The sequence below is a fragment of the Myotis brandtii genome, unplaced genomic scaffold (genome assembly GCF_000412655.1).
Source record: "Myotis brandtii unplaced genomic scaffold, ASM41265v1 scaffold292, whole genome shotgun sequence".
Lineage (NCBI taxonomy): Eukaryota > Metazoa > Chordata > Mammalia > Chiroptera > Vespertilionidae > Myotis > Myotis brandtii.
Genome location: NW_005361156.1, coordinates 267,291 through 286,034, shown reverse-complemented (window position 1 = coordinate 286,034; position 18,744 = coordinate 267,291). Strand labels below are relative to the sequence as shown.

General features: G+C 52.4%; 1 protein-coding gene across 2 annotated transcripts in view; it reads left to right on the top strand.

Annotated features, from left to right (window-relative positions):
• Positions 1-18,360, top strand: part of ABCA3 (ATP-binding cassette, sub-family A (ABC1), member 3) — a 40,897-nt gene extending 22,537 nt beyond the window's left edge. For both annotated transcript variants that reach the window (XM_014542206.1, XM_014542207.1), the window contains 15 exons: positions 1,905-2,003; positions 2,979-3,162; positions 3,844-4,147; positions 5,425-5,698; positions 9,046-9,250; positions 9,612-9,831; positions 10,143-10,301; positions 11,739-11,911; positions 12,487-12,615; positions 12,717-12,911; positions 14,720-14,907; positions 15,319-15,489; positions 15,756-15,946; positions 16,086-16,159; positions 16,891-18,360. In XM_014542206.1, coding sequence (XP_014397692.1) covers positions 1,905-2,003; positions 2,979-3,162; positions 3,844-4,147; positions 5,425-5,698; positions 9,046-9,250; positions 9,612-9,831; positions 10,143-10,301; positions 11,739-11,911; positions 12,487-12,615; positions 12,717-12,911; positions 14,720-14,907; positions 15,319-15,489; positions 15,756-15,946; positions 16,086-16,159; positions 16,891-17,022 — 2,698 coding nt within the window. In that variant the 3' untranslated portion in view covers positions 17,023-18,360. The remainder of the gene's footprint in view (positions 1-1,904; positions 2,004-2,978; positions 3,163-3,843; positions 4,148-5,424; positions 5,699-9,045; positions 9,251-9,611; positions 9,832-10,142; positions 10,302-11,738; positions 11,912-12,486; positions 12,616-12,716; positions 12,912-14,719; positions 14,908-15,318; positions 15,490-15,755; positions 15,947-16,085; positions 16,160-16,890) is intronic.
• The last annotated feature ends 384 nt before the right edge of the window (positions 18,361-18,744 follow it).

Genomic DNA, 18,744 nt, shown 5'->3' with positions numbered 1-18,744 from the left:
TTAATCTTGCTACAAGCCCGATTGAGTAATGTGGGGTTTTTTGTTGTTGTTGTTTTTAATGTTTTTATTGATTTCAGAGAGGAAGGGAGAGAGAGTCAGAAACACCAACGATGAGAGAGAATCATTGATCGGCTGCCTCCTGCATGCCCCCTACTGGGGATCGAGCCTGAAACCCAGGCATATGCCCTTGACCAGAATCGAACTCAGGACCCTTTAGTCTGCAGGCTGATGCTCTATCCACTGAGCCAAACCAGCTAGGGCCTTCCTGGTTTTTCAGCCTTGCTTTTTCTGCATATTATGTGTTCATATCTCTTTCTTATTTATCAGTCAGAGTGTTTTATATGTAGTTGACCTTTGGACAACGCAAAGCTTAGGGGCACTGATTCCCTACCCCTGCACATTAAAAAATCTACATATAAGTTTTGACTCCCCAAAAGCTTAGCTACTACTGTTTACCAAAAGCCATACTGATAACATAGAGTCAGTAAACTCGTGTTTTTTCTGTTATATGTATTATACTGTACTTGTACAACAAAATAAGCTAGAGAAAAGGAAATGTCAATAAGAAAATCAGAAGGAAGAGAAAATACATTTATAGTACTGTATTTTTTATTTTATTTTTTTTAGAGAGAGAGAGGAAGGGAGAGAGAAACATCAATACGAGAGAGAAACATTGATCTGCTGCCTCCTATATGCACCCCAACTGGGGATCAAACCTGACCAGGAATTGAACCTGTCACCTTTTGGTGTACGGGGTACACTCCAACCAACTGAGCCACACCGGCCAGGGCTATGTTTTGCTTTTTAATTTGCCTGTAGTGGACCCATTAATATCATGTTGATAATTAACATCAACCATTTTTGTTGCAACTTTTCCAATTTTGTAGTTGCCTAATTTTGTGAGATTTTTTTCCCCATGCAGATATGTTACATTTATTTTTTTTAATTTTATGTTTTGTTTTGTTTTATTGCTGTTAGAGGGGTAGGGAGAGGGAGAGGGAGAAAGAGAGAAACATTGATTGGTTGCCTCCTGTACCAGGAATTCAACCTGCAATCCCTGCATTTACTCCGACTGAAAATTGAACCAGCAACCCTTCGGTGCACAGGATGACAATCCAGCCAACCTAGCCACACTGGCCAGGGCAGCTACTTTACATTTAATGGGTTATATCTTCTCCCTTGTGATTTCTTTTTAGAAAGAATTGTCCTTGCCCTGCAATCAAATAAATATTCACCAATTGCTTTTGGTTGGTTTTATGATCTCATGTAGGTGTATACTATTAAAGAATGCCTTTGTACACGTTACATGGAAACAAAGGGGGGTCAGGGAACCCTGGCTGGATAGCTCAATTGGTTAGATCATCGCCATATATGCCCAGGTTGTGGATTTGATCCCTGGTCAGAGCACATAAGTGGAACAACAAATCTCTCTTCTCTCTCTCTCCCTCCCTCCCTCTCTCTCTCTCTCTCTCAACGCCCCCTCCCAAAAAAATTGTTTGCAATTTGTAATCATGATTTGAACTTTTCAAAAGCTGTGTGAGTCATATCTTTCCCTTTGATAATTTCCAAGTGACGAAACTGTTTTATAGATCAGTCCTTGCCTCCTGCACGCCCCTTCCGGGGATGTGCCCGCAACCAAGGTACATGCCCCTGACCAGAATCGAACCCGGGACCCTTGAGTCCACAGGCCGACGCTCTATCCACTGAGCCAAACCGGTTCGGCTCAAGTCAATTTTTTTTAAAGGCAGGGAACAAAACCTGACTTTGCTTTTTTTTTTTGAAATGGTATTTCAAGGAGCTCACTTCTTTTGCCCCTCCCCCACACTACACGGAGGTGATTATTTAGGAATAAAGTATCTGGAACGTCATTGAGAAGGGACTCATCACTCCGGGTCTTTTTTCAGGTTTGAAAGTCTTTTTGCTAAACTGGAGAAGAAGCAAAAGGAGCTGGGCATTGCCAGCTTTGGGGCCTCTGTGACTACCATGGAGGAAGTCTTCTTACGGTCAGTAAATGTGTCTAGGACTCAGCAATGGGGGTGATTTTTTCCCACTGCTATTTGCTTATTTAATGATATTGTTTATAATATCTTGTAGAGTTGAACCAGAAATCAGAATTACAATTTGTGAGTGGATGGTTTTTTTTAGAATGATAAAGCAGTCCTCTCAATTATATCTCTAACACCCACCTGAGGGTGGACGTATGCCTGGGGTGGAAGCAGGGCAGTGGGCCAGCTATCAGAGCCCGAGTTTGAATCATGACTCTGTTATCAAGACCGCGTGAACTCAGTGAGGTTTCTGACATGCACAGCAGTTCAGAAAGCGGAGAGCAGCTGTGCTCCGATCCTGTTGGGAGTCTGTGCGTTTCCCCTGGGGTCTCTCCCGGCAACAGCAGGCTTGCCAAACTCCTCTCAGGTTTAGACAGTAGTCCAGAGCATGCCTCCACCTCTGAAGTTTAGCATTCAGACCTTCAGAACTGCAGGGTGAGCTCGATATGACTGACGCATGCATCAGACATTTGTTGAGTGCTTATTTGACAGATACAGTGTTAAGAACTAGAAATGCAAAGAAACAGAATGTGAGGTAGGGATTTCTCCTTGAGGGCCCATGCCTAGAGCAGGCAACAGAATAAGTGAAGGTAAACACAGTGTAGCTGTCATGACCCAAGCCTCCTTGTGTCCCCTGGGATAGCCCTGATTATAAATGCTGACCTGGATCAGGCTCCCCAAGAGACCGGGATCCCCATGAGCAGGGTCCCTGTCTGCTTGTCTTTCTCTCCTGGACTTTCCTTGGCTGCAATAGCTGGTGTTCTGGAGGTATTTACTGATGAATGAATGCATGCACAAACCAGCCAAGGAAGCTGATGGCATTCTATTTTAGTGCCTCTGACAATCTCCCTCTTTTCCCCTCCTCTGCTTCCTTTCTCCGTGGAACAATAGCTTCTCCCTCCCTTATGACCAGGCCTCGTGTGTTTGGTGCAGGGTCGGTAAGCTGGTAGACACCAGCATGGACATCCAGGCCATCCAGCTGCCTGCCCTGCAGTACCAGCACGAGAGGCGGGCAAGTGACTGGGCACTGGACAGCAACCTGTGTGGGACAATGGACCCAACTGACGGCATCGGCGCCCTGATTGAGGACTGCACCGCCATCAAGCTCAACACAGGGGTGAGTGCTGGGGGCTGGAGCCAGGCAGTGCAGGGGGATTGAGAGACCCCGAAGTCCCACGTGCTAAGGGTCCATGAGGGTAGATGTGGACTTCGGGAAGGTCAGCGTGCCAGGAAGAGGGTAGATTACAGCTTGTGCTCCCATGGGTTGGCAAAGAGAAGGAAAACGTGGAGCATTTTTATCGAGCAGTTGTAATTTCTTGACCTTCTAACTTGGCCATTTAGGAATAAGAGTGAATTTTTGCTTATGATGCTGACAGTGCCCCCTTCACCAAGATCTTGACATGTGCCAGCATTCGATGAGGTAGAAGCAGCACTGGTTCCATTTTATGGACAGAAAACAGAGGCCTGAGCCAAGGTTGCATGGTCAGCATGCGGCAGACCTGGGGACTGGTTCCTGTGACACTCCCCACACTTAGGAAGCCAGTAAAGAGGTGAAGTTGGGGGATATGGGCAGCTGAGGGACTTATTTTTTTCTGCAAGCGCAGCCGGTGTCCTCATATCAGTAGCAAGGGGAGGCTGAGGCCTCAGCGGGAGAACACACGTGTCCTGCATGTCACTGACTGAGCCCTGCAAGAAGTTCAGGGGCCCCAGGGCACAATGTCAGCCAAAGGCCCCCAGGCTGCTGGTCGGATGCTGGCTCCCGAGTAGCAGCCGTGTCACCTCGTCTCCTCTGCTGCAGCTCACCCTCTACTGCCAGCAGTTCTTGGCCATGTTCCTGAAGAAGGCCACATACAGCTGGCGGGAGTGGAAGATGGTGGCGGCCCAGGTGCTGGTCCCTGTGATGTCCATCACCCTGGCCCTCCTGGCCATCAACTACTCCTCCGAGATCTTTGACGACCCCATCCTGAAGCTCACCTTGGGCGAGTACGGCAAGACTGTTGTGCCCTTCTCAGTGCCTGGGACCTCTCGGCTGGACCAGCAGCTAGCTGAGCATCTGAAGGACATGCTGCAGGCTGAGGGCCAGGAGCCTCGTGAGGTGCTGGGTAAGGGGCATCCCTGGGGCTCAGGACCAAGCTGCACTAGCAGAGAGCTGTAGAGATTTGGGGTAGTTAGTTCTTCTCTAGCCTGTGCACCACAGGCCCCCCTGCTCCCCCACCCACCCCACCCCATCACGACACCCAGAAATGCCTCCAGACATGCCAGGTCTCCCCTGGGGGAGAAGATGGTTGCACTGAGTCAGAAGAAGACATAAGACAGCATCTCTAGGGCCAAATTTTGTCCAAGGGGTCATTCCCTGAAGTTTTATACTTAGGCCCATTCAAAGGAAATGTGAAACTTCCATGATCTTTACGTCACCTTTTCTTTGTTGCTGGCTGGTCACAGTATGCGTTAATGTGACACTGTGTTTTCTTCCATCATCCTAAAACCAAAGCCATCCCATGTCCCCAGGGGTGGCAGTTGGACACTGCCCTGGGTTTGGAGCTGGCATCACTCTAGTGACATGGACTATGCTTGAAGGTTTGCTCCCCTCACTGCTCCCCTCCCACTTCCTGGCCAGCTACTTTGAGATTCAGTATACTGAATGGTCACCAAATCTTGGCAGGAATTAATTTATTCTGTAGCTATGTGAATGGGCAGCCTAGAATGGGCTGGCACTGTGCTGGGCAGGAGCTCCTGCAGCCCAGAGTCCCCACTTGGCCCCGCCAGTGACTGTGACCCTGACTAGCCCCATTGAAACAGTGGTGGGTGCCCCTCTTTGTCACCCCATGTGCCCCCAGCCTGTTTTCTGGCTGTCACCCAGGCTGGCCCAAAGACTGTGGGGCTCTCATGGTGCACAGTGGCTCTGGGGATTCAGGACGCTGCCATAGATGCCCTGGCCTGAGTCCATCTGGAAGGTTCAATTGCCTGCTCCCTCGTGGAGTGTGGGGCCTTTAGTTTCTGACCACCTCACGGCGTGGTGTTTTACACTGTACTCAAAAACATCTGACCGCAGGTAATGACAGCAGGCCTTGATGGAAGCCTATGTAAATATCAGTACTAGGGTTCACTGATGTGTCCCTATCCCCTTGCTGACCCTTGGGTCCTGCGGTATAGGTGTCATCGCTGTACCCATTTTAAAGCTGAGAGGCAAGACGAGAGCAGTGAGCCTGCGGGCAGGGTGGAACAGCCTGTGTGCAGGGTGGAACAGCCCGTGGACAGTTTCTGTGTGCCTGGAAGGTTGCGTGTCTTTCCCTTGGTTCCTCCAGGCTTTCAGAACTTCCCAGAGCGTGGGCCGTGGGCACCAGTCATCCACACTGCTGACTCTGCCATTGTCCCCCAGGTGACCTGGAGGAGTTCCTGATTTTCAGGGCCTCGGTGGAGGGGGGAGGCTTTAACGAGCGGTGCCTGGTGGCAGCATCCTTCAGAGATGTCGGCGAACGGACAGTCATCACCGCCCTATTCAACAACCAGGCATACCACTCCCCGGCCACCGCGCTGGCCATTGTGGACAACCTCCTATTCAAGCTGCTGTGCGGCCCTCAGGCCTCCATCACAGTCTCCAACTACCCCCAGCCCCGAAGTGCACTTCAGGCCGCCAAGGACCAGTTCAACGAGTATGTGCACTGCCCCACCATCCCTGTGCCCCGTCAGGACTCCGTCCCCATCAGGTCAGACCACTGCCTCCTCCTGTCAGGACCATTCGTCAGAACTGACCGCCTCAGCGCTGCCTGGGCCACCAAGGGCCATGGAGGTGGAGGAAGCGTAGTTTATGCCCTCAGGAAGCTTCCCGTTCTTGGCGGGGAATCCTCGCCCCATATCTTTCTCAGCTCCCCTTACCCACCCTTGACTTGGATAGCAGATAAGGTGTTGAGTCTCCATGCCACACACACTGAGGTCCCTGCAGGGAGCTCCTGAAGATGTAGAGGGTAGCCATGCCCTCTTCCCAAATCTGCACCCGCTCCTCCCAGCCACTGTCCCCAGGGAATCCCAGCACACACTCGTGCTCAGGGCATTCCTGGCTGTGTGTGTGAGCCAGGACAGCAGAACGCAGCAAGACCAAGTGTTCTTGCTTCTTCTTTTTTTTTTTTAAATAAATTTTATTGATTTTTTTACAGAGAGGAAGGAAGAGGGATAGAGAGTTAGAAACATCGATGAGAGAGAAACATCGATCAGCTGCCTCCTGCACACTCCCTACTGGGTATATGCCCGCAGCCAAGGTACATGCCCTTGACCAGAATCGAACCTGGGACCCTTGAGTCCACAGGCCGACGCTCTATCCACTGAGCCAAACCGGTTAGGGCTGTTCTTGCTTCTTGATGGCGAGTCAGGGAGCCCAGGAGCCGTTTCTCTCCTTAGGCCTTGTCATGCCATCATGTGTGTCGGACTCTCAGCCGCATCCCTGTCACGGAGCCCCCAAACCTCTGGGACCATCCAGAGGAAGCCAAGAAAGTCAGTTAATTTCAGAACAGTCACTCCACTTCAGGGCAGCTTATTAATGGGGGAGGGAGGTTCATCTGCATCCTCCATTCTAGACTGGGCCCTGGGCCTCACCCTGTCTTCCGCTCCCTCTGATACCTCCCATTTCCACCCCAAAAGACGAGACACAGTGGCAGTCACTTGCTCTCCTTGGTATATCAGAAACAGACCAGCACAAGGTAAATACTTGTGATGGAGCAGATGGCAGGGCTTTGAAATGATACCAAATGGGGAGGGGCTTCCCCTTGATGGAGACATCAGGAAGAGACGGGCTTATGGGGCCTTCAGGCCCAGGCAGGTCATCGGCAGCTGCAGGCAGGGGCTGTGCTGGAGCACCTAGCGGGGGTAGCTGCCTCCTGGTGGCTCCAAACTAGGAGACCCAGAGGTCAGGCTGAGCAGGTCCAAGCGTAGTATGCTAAGAGTGGGCCAGGCAGCAGGAATTTTTGTTTTAACAGCTTAGGAGATATAATTCACCTACCATACAGTATCCCTGTTTGTAGTACAATTGTATGATTATTGGTATATTCACAGAGTCATGGAGCCCTCATCACAATGTAATTTTTCAGTATAAATGAAATATAGCATTATGTTAGTCTCAGGTGTACAACATCATGATTTGATACATGTATTGATACATGTATTGGGAAATGGTTGGCCACAATAAGTCTAGTTAACATCTGTCACCATACATAGTTACAAATATTTTTTCTTTTTTAAATATTTCTTTATTGATTTTGGAGAGGAAGAGAGAGGGAGAGAGAGATAGAAACATCAATGATGAGAGAGAATCACTGATTGGCTGCTTCTTGCACTCCCCCTACTGGGGATCGAGCCTGCAACCTGGGACCCTTCAGTCCGCAGGTTGACGCTCTGTCCACTGAGCCAAACCAGCTAGAGCTCAAATACTTTTTCTTGTGATAAGAACTTTTAAGATTTACTCTCTCACAGCTTTAAAATATGTAATATAGTATTATTCGCTATGGTCACCATACTGTACATGACATCCCCTTGACATATATTTAATAACTGGAAGCTTGTACTTTTTGACCCCCTTCACCCATTTCGCCCATGCCCCACCTCTCGCAATCAACAGTCTGTTCTCTGTATCTATGAGTTTTGTTAATTTGGGGTTTTGTGGGGCTTTTTTTTTTCCTGATAAGTGAGATCATACAGTATTTGTCTTTATCTGACTTATTTCACTTAGCATCGTCCCTCCAGGTCTATTCGTGTTGTCACAAATGGCAGGATTTCTTTCATTGTTGTGGCTGAATAATACTGAGATTTATATTGCATTTCCCTTATCCGTTCCCCCATTGATGGACACTGAGGTTGTTTCCGGGTCTTGGCTATTATAAATAATGCTGCTGTGAACATGGGATGCAGCTGTCTTCCCAAGTTAGTGTTTTTATTTCCTTCGTGTAAATACCCAGAGGAATTGCTGGATCATACAGTAGTTCTATTTTTAATTTTTCAAGGAAACATTGTGGCTTTGACTTGAATTTTCCTGATGATTAGGGATGTTGAGCATCTTCTCATGTACCTGTTGGACCACAATATAATTTTATTGCACCTTTCATCACACCGAAAAGACACCCTGTGACCACTGGCAGTCACTCTCCATTCCTCTCTCCTCCATCTCCCAGCAGCCACTAGTCTACTTTCCGTCTCCATGGATATGCCTGTTTCAGACATTTCATGTAAATGGAATCATATAATACTAGAGGCCCGATGCACGAAATTCGTGCAAGAGTAGTCCTTCCTTCCCCCGGCTGCTGGCACCGGCTTCCCTCTGGCACCAGGACCCGGGCTTCCTTCCCTCACAGCCCCAGCTTTGTCCAGAAGGACGGCTGGTCTAATTAGCATATTCCACTTTTATTATTATAGATGTGTCCTTTTGTGACTGGCTTCTTTTACTTTCAAGGTTCATCTATGTTGTAGCATGCGCCAGTACTGCATTCCTCTTTTGGGTCAATTAATATCCATTTGTCCCAGTATCATATATTAAAATGGTCAGGATGTGTTTAAGCAACAGAATGAAGCCATAAAAGCCAGTGTGTAGAAGGTGTTACTGGCAATTAAATGTAGAATGTAGAATGCACTAGAGAGGTGGCGTGGGGGGGAGATGAGCTGCTGCAGCAATACAGGCACCCAGAGATGGGGGTCTGACAAAGGCAGAACAGAGAGAGGCAGAGCGTTCTCAGATGTGGGAAAGGCAGAGCGATACCCGAGTGTCTGTGGGGAGTGGGTGGCACAGGTTGAAAGTGACTGGGAGAGTGGCACTGTGTCACTGGAGACAGGGAATCCAGAGGAGGAGCTATTCCGGGGATGGGGGGATCTTCCTGGTACTGGACCATCCCCAGCTCTGGCATTTCCCCCTTAACCTGCATCACATGCTTTGAATGGTGGTTACCAAGGACCCCATCCCCCGTCTGCCCAGAAGTGCTGTGCTCTATCCTCACCTGCCCTGTCCCCCCCACCCCCACAGGGGCCGGAAGGGATTTGACATCGCCCTCAACTTGCTCTTCGCCATGGCATTCTTGGCCAGCACATTTTCCATCCTGGCGGTCAGCGAGAGGGCTGTCCAGGCCAAGCATGTCCAGTTTGTGAGTGGAGTCCATGTGGCCACTTTCTGGCTCTCAGCTCTGCTGTGGGACCTCATCTCCTTCCTCATCCCCACTCTGCTGCTGCTGGTGAGGCCGCAGCTGGTGCTGGAACCTTCCCTGCACGTCCGGGGGGGCTTGCCCTGGGGCCCCTGTGCAGACCAAAACCAGCCCGAGCCCCACCCTGGCAGCTCAGCCCTGACTCCAGGAGGACAGTTGGGAATGCCAGGCAGCCCCCCTCATTGATCTCCATGCCCTCAGCTTCTGCCCCCTTTGGTAGGCAGGGCCCTGGGGCCAGGTGCCCTGGTGACAGTTCTGTCAGCAAAGGGGAGAATGGGGGGTCCTCATCAGGGAAGATCCCAGGGTGAAAGCCACCATGGGAGATGACTGGGCCTGGTGGGCAGATGGGCCTCTGCAGGCATACCAAGCCACCCTCTCTGTGCCGCTGCAGGTGGTGTTCAAAGCCTTTGACGTGCATGCCTTCACACGGGATGGCCATGTGGCCGACACCCTGCTGCTGCTCATGCTCTACGGCTGGGCCATCATACCCCTCATGTATCTGATGAACTTCTTTTTCTCGGGGGCGGCCACTGCCTACACGAGGCTGACCATATTCAACATCCTGTCAGGCATCGCCACCTTCCTCATGGTCACCATCATGCGCATCCCAGGTGGGTGCCTGGAGACTGCCCCCTACTCCCCACAACCCGGACACCCATGGAACCTCTGCCCCAGTGTGGAGATGTGGGGCTAGGGGGCATTCCAGTGCAGATACTGGGTCAGACCACACTCCAGCAGCACCTCCCCTTGCATTTGCAGCAGAGCGGGTGGGGCCACCCTGCGAGGACACCCAGCTGGTTGCCCTGGCTTACACACACTTCATAGGGAGCATCAGGAACCTGCCTTCCCTGATTTGATCTGAGCTTGGGGGCTGGTGTGGCGTGTCCTCCTGCACTCACTGTTCTGTGCCTTCTCCCCACAGCGGTAAAATTAGAAGAACTTTCTAGAACCCTGGACCGCATATTCCTGGTGCTGCCCAACCACTGTCTGGGGATGGCATTCAGCAGCTTCTATGAGAACTACGAGACCAGGAGGTACTGCACCTCCTCGGAGGTGGCCGCCCACTACTGCAGGAAATACAGTGAGTGTCGGCAGCCCCTTTTCCGGGCTCTCCCCCGGGACCAGCCAGGGCATCCCCAGGAGCCTTGTTCCTGTGAAGGGCTCCTCTGGGGAGGCTCCGCACGGTGTGTCAGGCAGGGCAGGTCCCTGGTCCCAGGACTGAGACACCTGGCTATAGGCATGAAAAGGGTCTTCAGAAGATGTGTGCTCACCGCCCCTGCCCAGTGATGTGCACTTCCTCCTTCCTGCCTGGCTGACCCTAAATCTCTGTAAGATCAGCCTATCCGTGGTCGGCAAACTGCAGCTTGGCAAACTACGGCTCGCGAGCCACATGCGGCTCTTTGGCCCCTTGAGTGTGGCTCTTCCACAAAATACCACGTGCGGGCGCGCACGTACAGTGCGATTGAAACTTCGTGGCCCATGCACAGAAGTCGGTATTTTGTGGAAGAGCCACACTCAAGGGGCCAAAGAGCCGCATGTGGCTCGCGAGCCGTAGTTTGCCAAGCCGCAGGTTGCCGACCACTGGCCTAGGGGGTCCCTCTCCTGGGGGGGGGTGGTGGAGGGGACTCTCCCACCCCCAGCCCTACCATCACTGGGCTGGGCACCCCTTGCGGCCTCCGCAGCACTCAGACACACACGCAGTCCCCTGCTTCTTTGACCAGCTCCCACCTGATTCCGCCCATTCCTGCCACCTTCCAGCTTTTGCTGACTCCTGGGCGTTCTTTGACTGTTGGGGCAGCGTCACTCCCCTCTCCATCTCTGTCTTCATGTGGCCTTTCCGTGTGTCTTTGTATCTCAAACTTCCGTCTCCTTTGTTTTGTAAAGACATTTGTCATTGGGTTTAGGGCCCACCCTAAATCCAGGATCTTACCTTGAGACCTTCACTAATAATTACATCTGCAAAAACGCTATTTCTAAGTAAGATCATTCACAGGGTAGGGGGATTAAGACCTGGATGTTTCTCTGGGGGCCACGATTCATCCCCCCAACACACCCCTTCTGCACCCGGAACAGTCTTTAGCAGGCAGCTTAGTTGTCACATCGACAGAGCCCTGCAGTCTCTGCCCTGTTCCTACCACTTTCTTACTTCACAGGACCAACTTGGGGGAAGGGAGGCACATCCTACCTGTCTTTATGTCTCAGTGCAGTCAGTCCCCGGGCAAGGAAGTGAATGTATGTGTGAGTGAGTGACAGCACAACTTGGTCACTTGTCGTAGGTGCCCCTTGCAAGGTGAAACTGCCCCAAAATACAGGAAGTGTTTGGGGCTCTTGGGTGGCAGTGGCAAACACGGTATGCACCCTTGGGAGATGGGTGGACCATGGACCTTCACAGCCTCCATGTAGAGGGCTGGGGTGCAGTGCCTGGTGGGCCTAGAGAGAGGGACTTGGGCTAGCACCCCAGTAGAGAAGTGAGGGAATAGGGGACGCAGGAGCAGCACCCTCTCCCTTGCCCACACAGACATCCAGTACCAGGAAAACTTCTATGCATGGAGTGCCCCAGGGGTCGGCAGGTTTGTGACCTCCCTGGCTGCCTCAGGGTTTGCCTACCTCATCCTGCTCTTCCTCATTGAGACCGACCTGCTGTGGAGACTGAAGACCTGCATCTGTGCCTTCCGGAGGAGGCGGGGGCTGGTGAGTGGCTCCTGCAGCTCTGCACTGGGCAGGTCTCCCACTGAGGCCAGGCTTCCTCGGGCAGCACACAGGGAGGGCCTCAGCACCCAGCAGGGGCCAGGGTGTATGTGCACCCAGGATGCGCAGCCTGGGACAGGGGTCCCAGTCCTCCTGAGCCTTGGGGGCCTTCATCTCAGCAGAGGCGGTGCTGCCAGGCAGCGGCATGTTTATCACATAGATCCCATCCCACAAACAAAACCTGCTGAGACCACATTGCATGCGCAGATTAACCCAGGGCAAATTAGCTTCTCTAAAATATGACTTCTCTAAAAAGAGGGTTTTGTATTTTTACGTATTAAAATCTCACACCCTTCAGTGAAATTTCCTGGTTTTCCCCAAGGGTCTGCACTGTCCTTATTTCTCAGGCAGTTTGTCTGCTCGGTGTTACTTTCAGTCCTTATGGCCCCCTCAGCTCTCTCCGTGAAAGGCCTGAGTCTGCACACATGAGCTGTCTCAAAGACCTCAGCCCCTCCTCCCAGAGAAAAGGCTCCCTCGGGCTGGACTTACCCCCTGTGGTATTTTTCCGGAACAATTAGATGGAAGTGTACACCCGGCCGTCAGCACTTCCCGAGGACCAGGATGTGGTGGACGAAAGGAACCGAATCCTGGCGCCCAGCCTGCACTCCCCACTGGACACACCTTTGGTCATCAAGGAGCTCTGCAAAGTAAGGTGGCTACACCCCGCAGGCCCCAGCTCTGTCCCCAGTGCCCGGCTGCCTGGAAGCTCCCTGCCTCCCCATTGTGATTCCTCCCTGGAACCTAACAGGTGTATGAGCAGCGGGTGCCCCTCTTTGCTGTGGACAAGATCTCCCTTGCAGTCCAGAAAGGGGAGTGCTTCGGGCTGCTGGGTTTCAACGGAGCTGGGAAAACCACTACTTTCAAAATGCTGACCGGGGAGGAGACCCTCACTTCTGGGGACGCCTTCGTTGGGGGCTACAGCATCCGCTCAGACATCGGGAAGGTGGGTGCCACTAGGGAGACGGGAAGAGGGGGCACCCTGGAGGCAGCGATGCAGCTCATCTCTGGCTCAGGAAGTGGATGAGGCAGTGACTGTGGGCAGAGCTAAGCCGGTGATGGGGTAGAGAGAAAGGATAGGGAGATAAGGGCCCCCTTGACTGGAAAAGCCCAGGCCTGGCTGGGGGCCGAGACTGGGCCCCTCCCAGAGAAGCCATTTCTCTGGACCTGGGAGGGCATGGTGCTCACAGCACACTGCCCTGCTAAAAAATAAAAAATAAAAAACAGGCTCTCTCCAGTCTGTGCACAGAGATGTACAATAATGGTCCCTGGGCTGTTCAGACCAGCCATCCCACCAAACACCAAAAGCGAGATAAAATGTTAGTCACAAACCATATTGGTAAGAACACGGAAGAGCACACAGCATGGTAAGGAACTCAGACCAAAATCCAGGAGCCCTGAGCTGTTCTAGGCAATGGGCATGGGTTTAGGGGCCTTGCTGAGTGAAGAGAAAGACCCAGGGCCTCCGTGGTAGAGGTGTAATAGGAGACTTTCCCCATGTGGGGCTGAACCCCAAAGGCTGCCCCTCAGGGCAAGGATGAACCAGGCCAACCTCCTGCTTCCCTGCCCCTGGGGGTTGCCCGGAAGGTTCCCCGGGTGCTGAGCAGAGCAAGAAAAGGAATGAAGTAGAGCCTGTGCCGGGGAGTAACCGCGTCTCCTGAACTTGCAGCAGGGCCGGGCCACAGCACACCCCTCTCGGTGCTGAGCAGAGCAAGAAAAGGAATGAAGTAGAGCCTTGCAGCAGGGCCGGGCCACAGCACACCCCTCTCAGGAGGAAGGCCTTCGTCCTAGACTTCAAAGAACACCCCAAATAGTGTTTCAAGGCCTATGAGTGCACAGCTAAACAAAGAAGACAGTCCCTGTGACTAGAACCTGCAGACACAAGAGCCCAGCAGGAGAAACAAGCCCACCACTTTAGATTTGCAATTGCCAGACCCAGATTACAAAACAGTTGTGTTTACTGTGTTTAAAAATAAATAAGACTGTAATTATAGGAAAGTGAAAACTATAGATGTGATCCAGAAAGTGGAGAGAAGGGTGAGAAGTCCTCAATATATTTAATCCGAGTTCCAGCAGGAAAGAAGAAAAGGGAAAGTTAATCACTGGCAAGGTAATAGCTAGGAATTTTCCCAGACCGATTAAACACAAATGCTGGAAGTGTAAGTAAATCCCAAAGAGGATAAAGGAAAGAAACCCCATCTTTGGAATCCACAGACCTCAGGCTCACCTGTCCCCAGCCAGCAGCTGAAGGTAGGGGGAGATGGCAGCGGCTGTGGGGCACCCTGGCTCTGATGAAGGTGGCCATCTGACCAGGGGATGCCCCACCCCAAAGGTGTTGCCACCAAACCTCTCTTTCATTAGAGGGAGAAGAAAGAAAAGTCCTACCGCACGTTAGGTGTTTGTTAAACATCTGATGAAGGAATGAGTAGATGATACACCAGCAGATATTTGCATGTGGTGATCACTTTGTATAACCTCGACATTCTTGTACCAACCTGCCCCCACCCAGCCCATAGTGGACGAGGCGCTGGCCCCTCTCTGACCCCTTGTTATGGGGCAGTGTGGCTACTCGTGGCATCCTTGAGCCAGCCAAGCCCTCCTGTGTCCCTACTGAAGTGCCGCTTGGCAAGCTTTGGCTGTGCCAATGCCAGGCCTGTGCACTGGCTGATGGACCACCCTGGACAAACTGGCTGAGAGAAACCTGGAGTAGCCTCCCTCTGACCTGTCACCTCCTCGGCTGTGTTCCCATCCCAGGTGCGACAGCGGATTGGCTACTGCCCCCAGTTCGATGCCCTGCTGGACCACATGACAGGCCGGGAGACGCTGGTCATGTACGCCCGGCTTCGGGGCATCCCCGAGCGCCACATCAGTGCCTATGTGGAGAACACACTTCGGGGCCTGCTCCTAGAGCCTCATGCCAACAAGCTGGTCAGGACTTACAGGTGCACCCGCGCCTCAGCCCCTCCCCCGCCCCATGACTTGATGACCCAGGGGTCTTCCCAGGATGGGGTCAGGGTCTCCCTGAACAGACAGCCACACAGGTCGGGAGGCGAGAGGTGAGAGGGGCTGCCTGTTGGTTCCTGCCTCCTAGAGGTAAAGCCAACCTCAGGTGAGGTCAGGACTCCCCTTAGGTGCAGACAGAAGGTGATGCTCCATGTGGGGTGGGAACTGACCCCCTGGGCACAGCTTTCTCTGGGGCCTCTGGCTCTCTGAGGTGGAGGCTTTCCAGGCACACTCCCTCGTTCCTCTTCACCTGAGGCACTCTGCGGTCATTGGGCCCTGTCACCTATCGGGACCCGGGGATAACATGCTAATAATAAGCCTTGCCCCCTCCTGCACCCCCTCTATCCCAGCGGTGGCAACAAGCGGAAACTGAGCACGGCCATTGCCCTGCTTGGAGAGCCTGCAGTCATCTTCCTGGATGAACCGTCCACTGGCATGGATCCCGTGGCCCGGCGTCTGCTCTGGGACACTGTGGCCAGAGCACGTGAATCTGGCAAGGCCATCGTCATCACCTCCCATAGGTAGAGCCTGGGTCTCTGTGGGTCAATGGATGAGCTGGGATGGGGTCTGTGGGAGGGATGGGCTTGAGGGACTGGGTGGAGAGAGACTGATATCAGTGGGAACAAAATCTGTGAGGAGAATCCCCAGGCTCTAGCACGTGGGTCACACTCTGAGCATGGGAATCAGGAACAGCCTGATCTGGGTGCTGACACCTCCCCATCTGCACATGGAGGGTGGGTGTCAGCATACCCCAGCCCTGAGTCAGGCCTCCACCGCCTCTCCCCAGCATGGAGGAATGTGAGGCCTTGTGCACCCGGCTGGCCATCATGGTGCAGGGTCAGTTCAAGTGCCTGGGCAGCCCGCAGCACCTCAAGAGCAAGTTTGGCAGTGGCTACTCCCTGCGGGCCAAGGTCAGGAGTGATGGTCAGCAGGAGGCGCTGCAGGAGTTCAAGGCATTTGTGGACCTGACCTTCCCAGGTGTGTGAGCTGCACAGAGGACATCTGAGTCTTGCCCCTACCAAGTCCCACATCCCTGACCCTTGGGACGAGGGCTGAGATTCTGTGGGCCCGCCCTCCCACCCAGCCCTCGTGGGGACACGGTCTCTCCTTTGTGCAGGCAGTGTCCTGGAAGATGAGCACCAAGGGATGGTCCATTACCACCTGCCTGGTGATGACCTCAGTTGGACAAAGGTGAGCACCAGCCCCTTAGGGGCTGGGGAAGTTCCCTCCAGCAGTCACCCCTTCTGTGGTGATTCCAGGCTCTTTCCAAGGAGGAATCACTTTAGTTTCTGTTCTAACACTCACCATAGTATCATCGAGGTTTAGGGGTTTATGCCTGAAATATTTGAGTTAGAAAAATATTGGTTCAAGAAAGGAAATGAGCCCTAACCGGTTTGGCTCAGTGGATAGAGCATCGGCCTGCGGACTGAAGGGTCCCGGGTTTGATTCCGGTCAAGGGCATGTTGTACCTTGGTTGCAGGCACATCCCCAGTAGGGGGTGTGCAGGAGGCAGCTGATCGATGTTTCTCTCTCATCAATGTTTCTAACTCTCTATCCCTCTCCCTTCCTCTCTCTAAAAAAAAAATCAATTAAAAAAATGCTAGTGCAAATAAACTAAACTTTAAAAAAAAAAAAAAGGAAAGGAAACTGGCTCAGGGAGGGAACACAGCTTGCCTTAGGTCATATTCTAAGAGTCAGGAGGACACCCAGTCCCCCAGTCTGCTCACCAAGCATAACCCATCTCTTCCCTCTGGGATCTTAGCTCACCCTGTAAAGCCAACTCCCTGTGGATGCCCTGGGGGCTGGACTGGGCAGGGGTAGGATCTTTGTGGCCATACCACCCCTTATGGCCAGAGGACTCTCAGACCAGCCGAGAAGCTGGGCCCTGGGCTTGTTAACAGCAGCTTGTCTGTTTCCCAAAGGTGTTTGGTGTCCTGGAGAAGGCCAAGGAGAAGTATGGAGTGGACGACTACTCTGTGAGCCAGATCTCATTGGAGCAAGTCTTCCTGAGCTTTGCCCACCTGCAGCCACCCGCCGAGGATGAGGGGCCGTGAGGAGCCTGGCAGAGGTGGGATGAGGGGTAGCACAGGTGGACGTCCTCTCCCTCCGAGTTCATCGTATCCTGCACCTTTATTTCTAATCACTGTTTTCTATGATGGACATGAAATCAAGGCACAATGTGGACTGGGTGTGTCAGTGTCTTCACAGCAGGAATCAGCATGCAAGCACCTGCATCTAAGGTGGTTGTCGAACCCCACTCCCAGAAGTCAAGATCCCAACCGAGAGCCGGTCCGGTCCGGTCCGGTCTGTGTCGGCAAGCTGCAGGGCGGTTGGGGAGAGCTTGTCCCGGAAGGGGCCACAGCTGACCCAGGGAGTGAATTTCCCTACGAGCTCGTGAAGAGAGCACCCAGTGACATCTCCATGTCCACACGTGGCACAGAGCTTCTCTGGGTGTGAAACGGGAAACCGGCTGGACAGTTGGCAGCAGACTCGCCAGGCTGCCCAGAATGGACAGAAAGGTCACCTGTTGCCATCCATGAGGGAGATGCCATCTGTGATGAGGCACTAAAGTCTTGGCTCCCAGGATAGCCGGGGGCATCCTGAGAGTCCATGCTCCTCAGAGTGTGGACACAACACCAGGCAGAGCTGACCCTTCGTGTAGCACCATCCCATCAGTAACTTCCAGAGTCGGCCAGCACAGGGAGGGAAGGCAATCCTCCACTCCAGACCCTGGCCTTCTGAGAAGCCACCAGCCAGGAGACCAGGCAGGGACTGAGCGGCCATCTGTGGAGGGTGCACCGAACACATGGTGACTCAGTGTCCAGAAAATAAAGGCTGGAAGGGAACATGACCACAGTCTGTGAGTCACGCACAAGATGGGAGTCACGGGCCCAGTACCTCACCCCCAGTCCTAACACAAGCTTTCTTTGTCAAGTTTCAGACAAACAAAAGCAAGAGCCCGTTTCTCCCAGTATGTAGTAAACTTACAGAACTCACTGTCATGAGGTGAAGAAATAAGCCAAAAATACAAGTGCAAACGCAGGTTATATAAATAGCCAACTGACAGATGTTTGTCTACAGTGAGGAAAGACAGGTGTAGGGCTGGTGTAGGAAGGTGCGTGAACAGGAGACCTCTAGCCCCAGGGCCACTCATGGGCTTTAAGCCACTTTCCAGATTATTCTTCAGCATCAGCTCCCTTTTTATTTATGTACTATTTATTTCTCAGCTTTCTACATTTTCCATTATTTGAATCTCTGTGCCTTTTACATTCTCTCAGAATTTATAGTTTTAGAAAACACTTGTTTTCATCACTGGTTCATTCTGGTCAGTTTCAAATTTGCATTTTTATCAGTCTCTCAGAGTTTATAAACACTGCAAATGGTTTCCAGTAGCTTTTTTTCCCCTTTAAAATTCTTCAAACTATCATCCTTTAGTTCCATGTTATAAAAAATAAACCTTGGGGTGGTTGTGGTCCTAAACATGGGCCAACGGAAAACATCTGCGAGAAGGGCCTCAGTTGTTGGCAGGAGCTGTGGTTGCTATGCCCATATTGAGTTTGCTGGGTCACTGGAGGAGGGTAGAGGCCAGCACGGCTTGGCTGCATGTCCACACTTGACAACCCTACTGCAGGGCTTCCTGGGCTGTTTTATTTTAAAATATGTTTTTACTGACTTTTAGCCATGAGGGAGATGCCAGCTGTGATGAGGCACTAAAGTCTTGGCTCCCAGGATAGCCGGGGGCATCCTGAGAGTCCATGCTCCTCAGAGTGTGGACA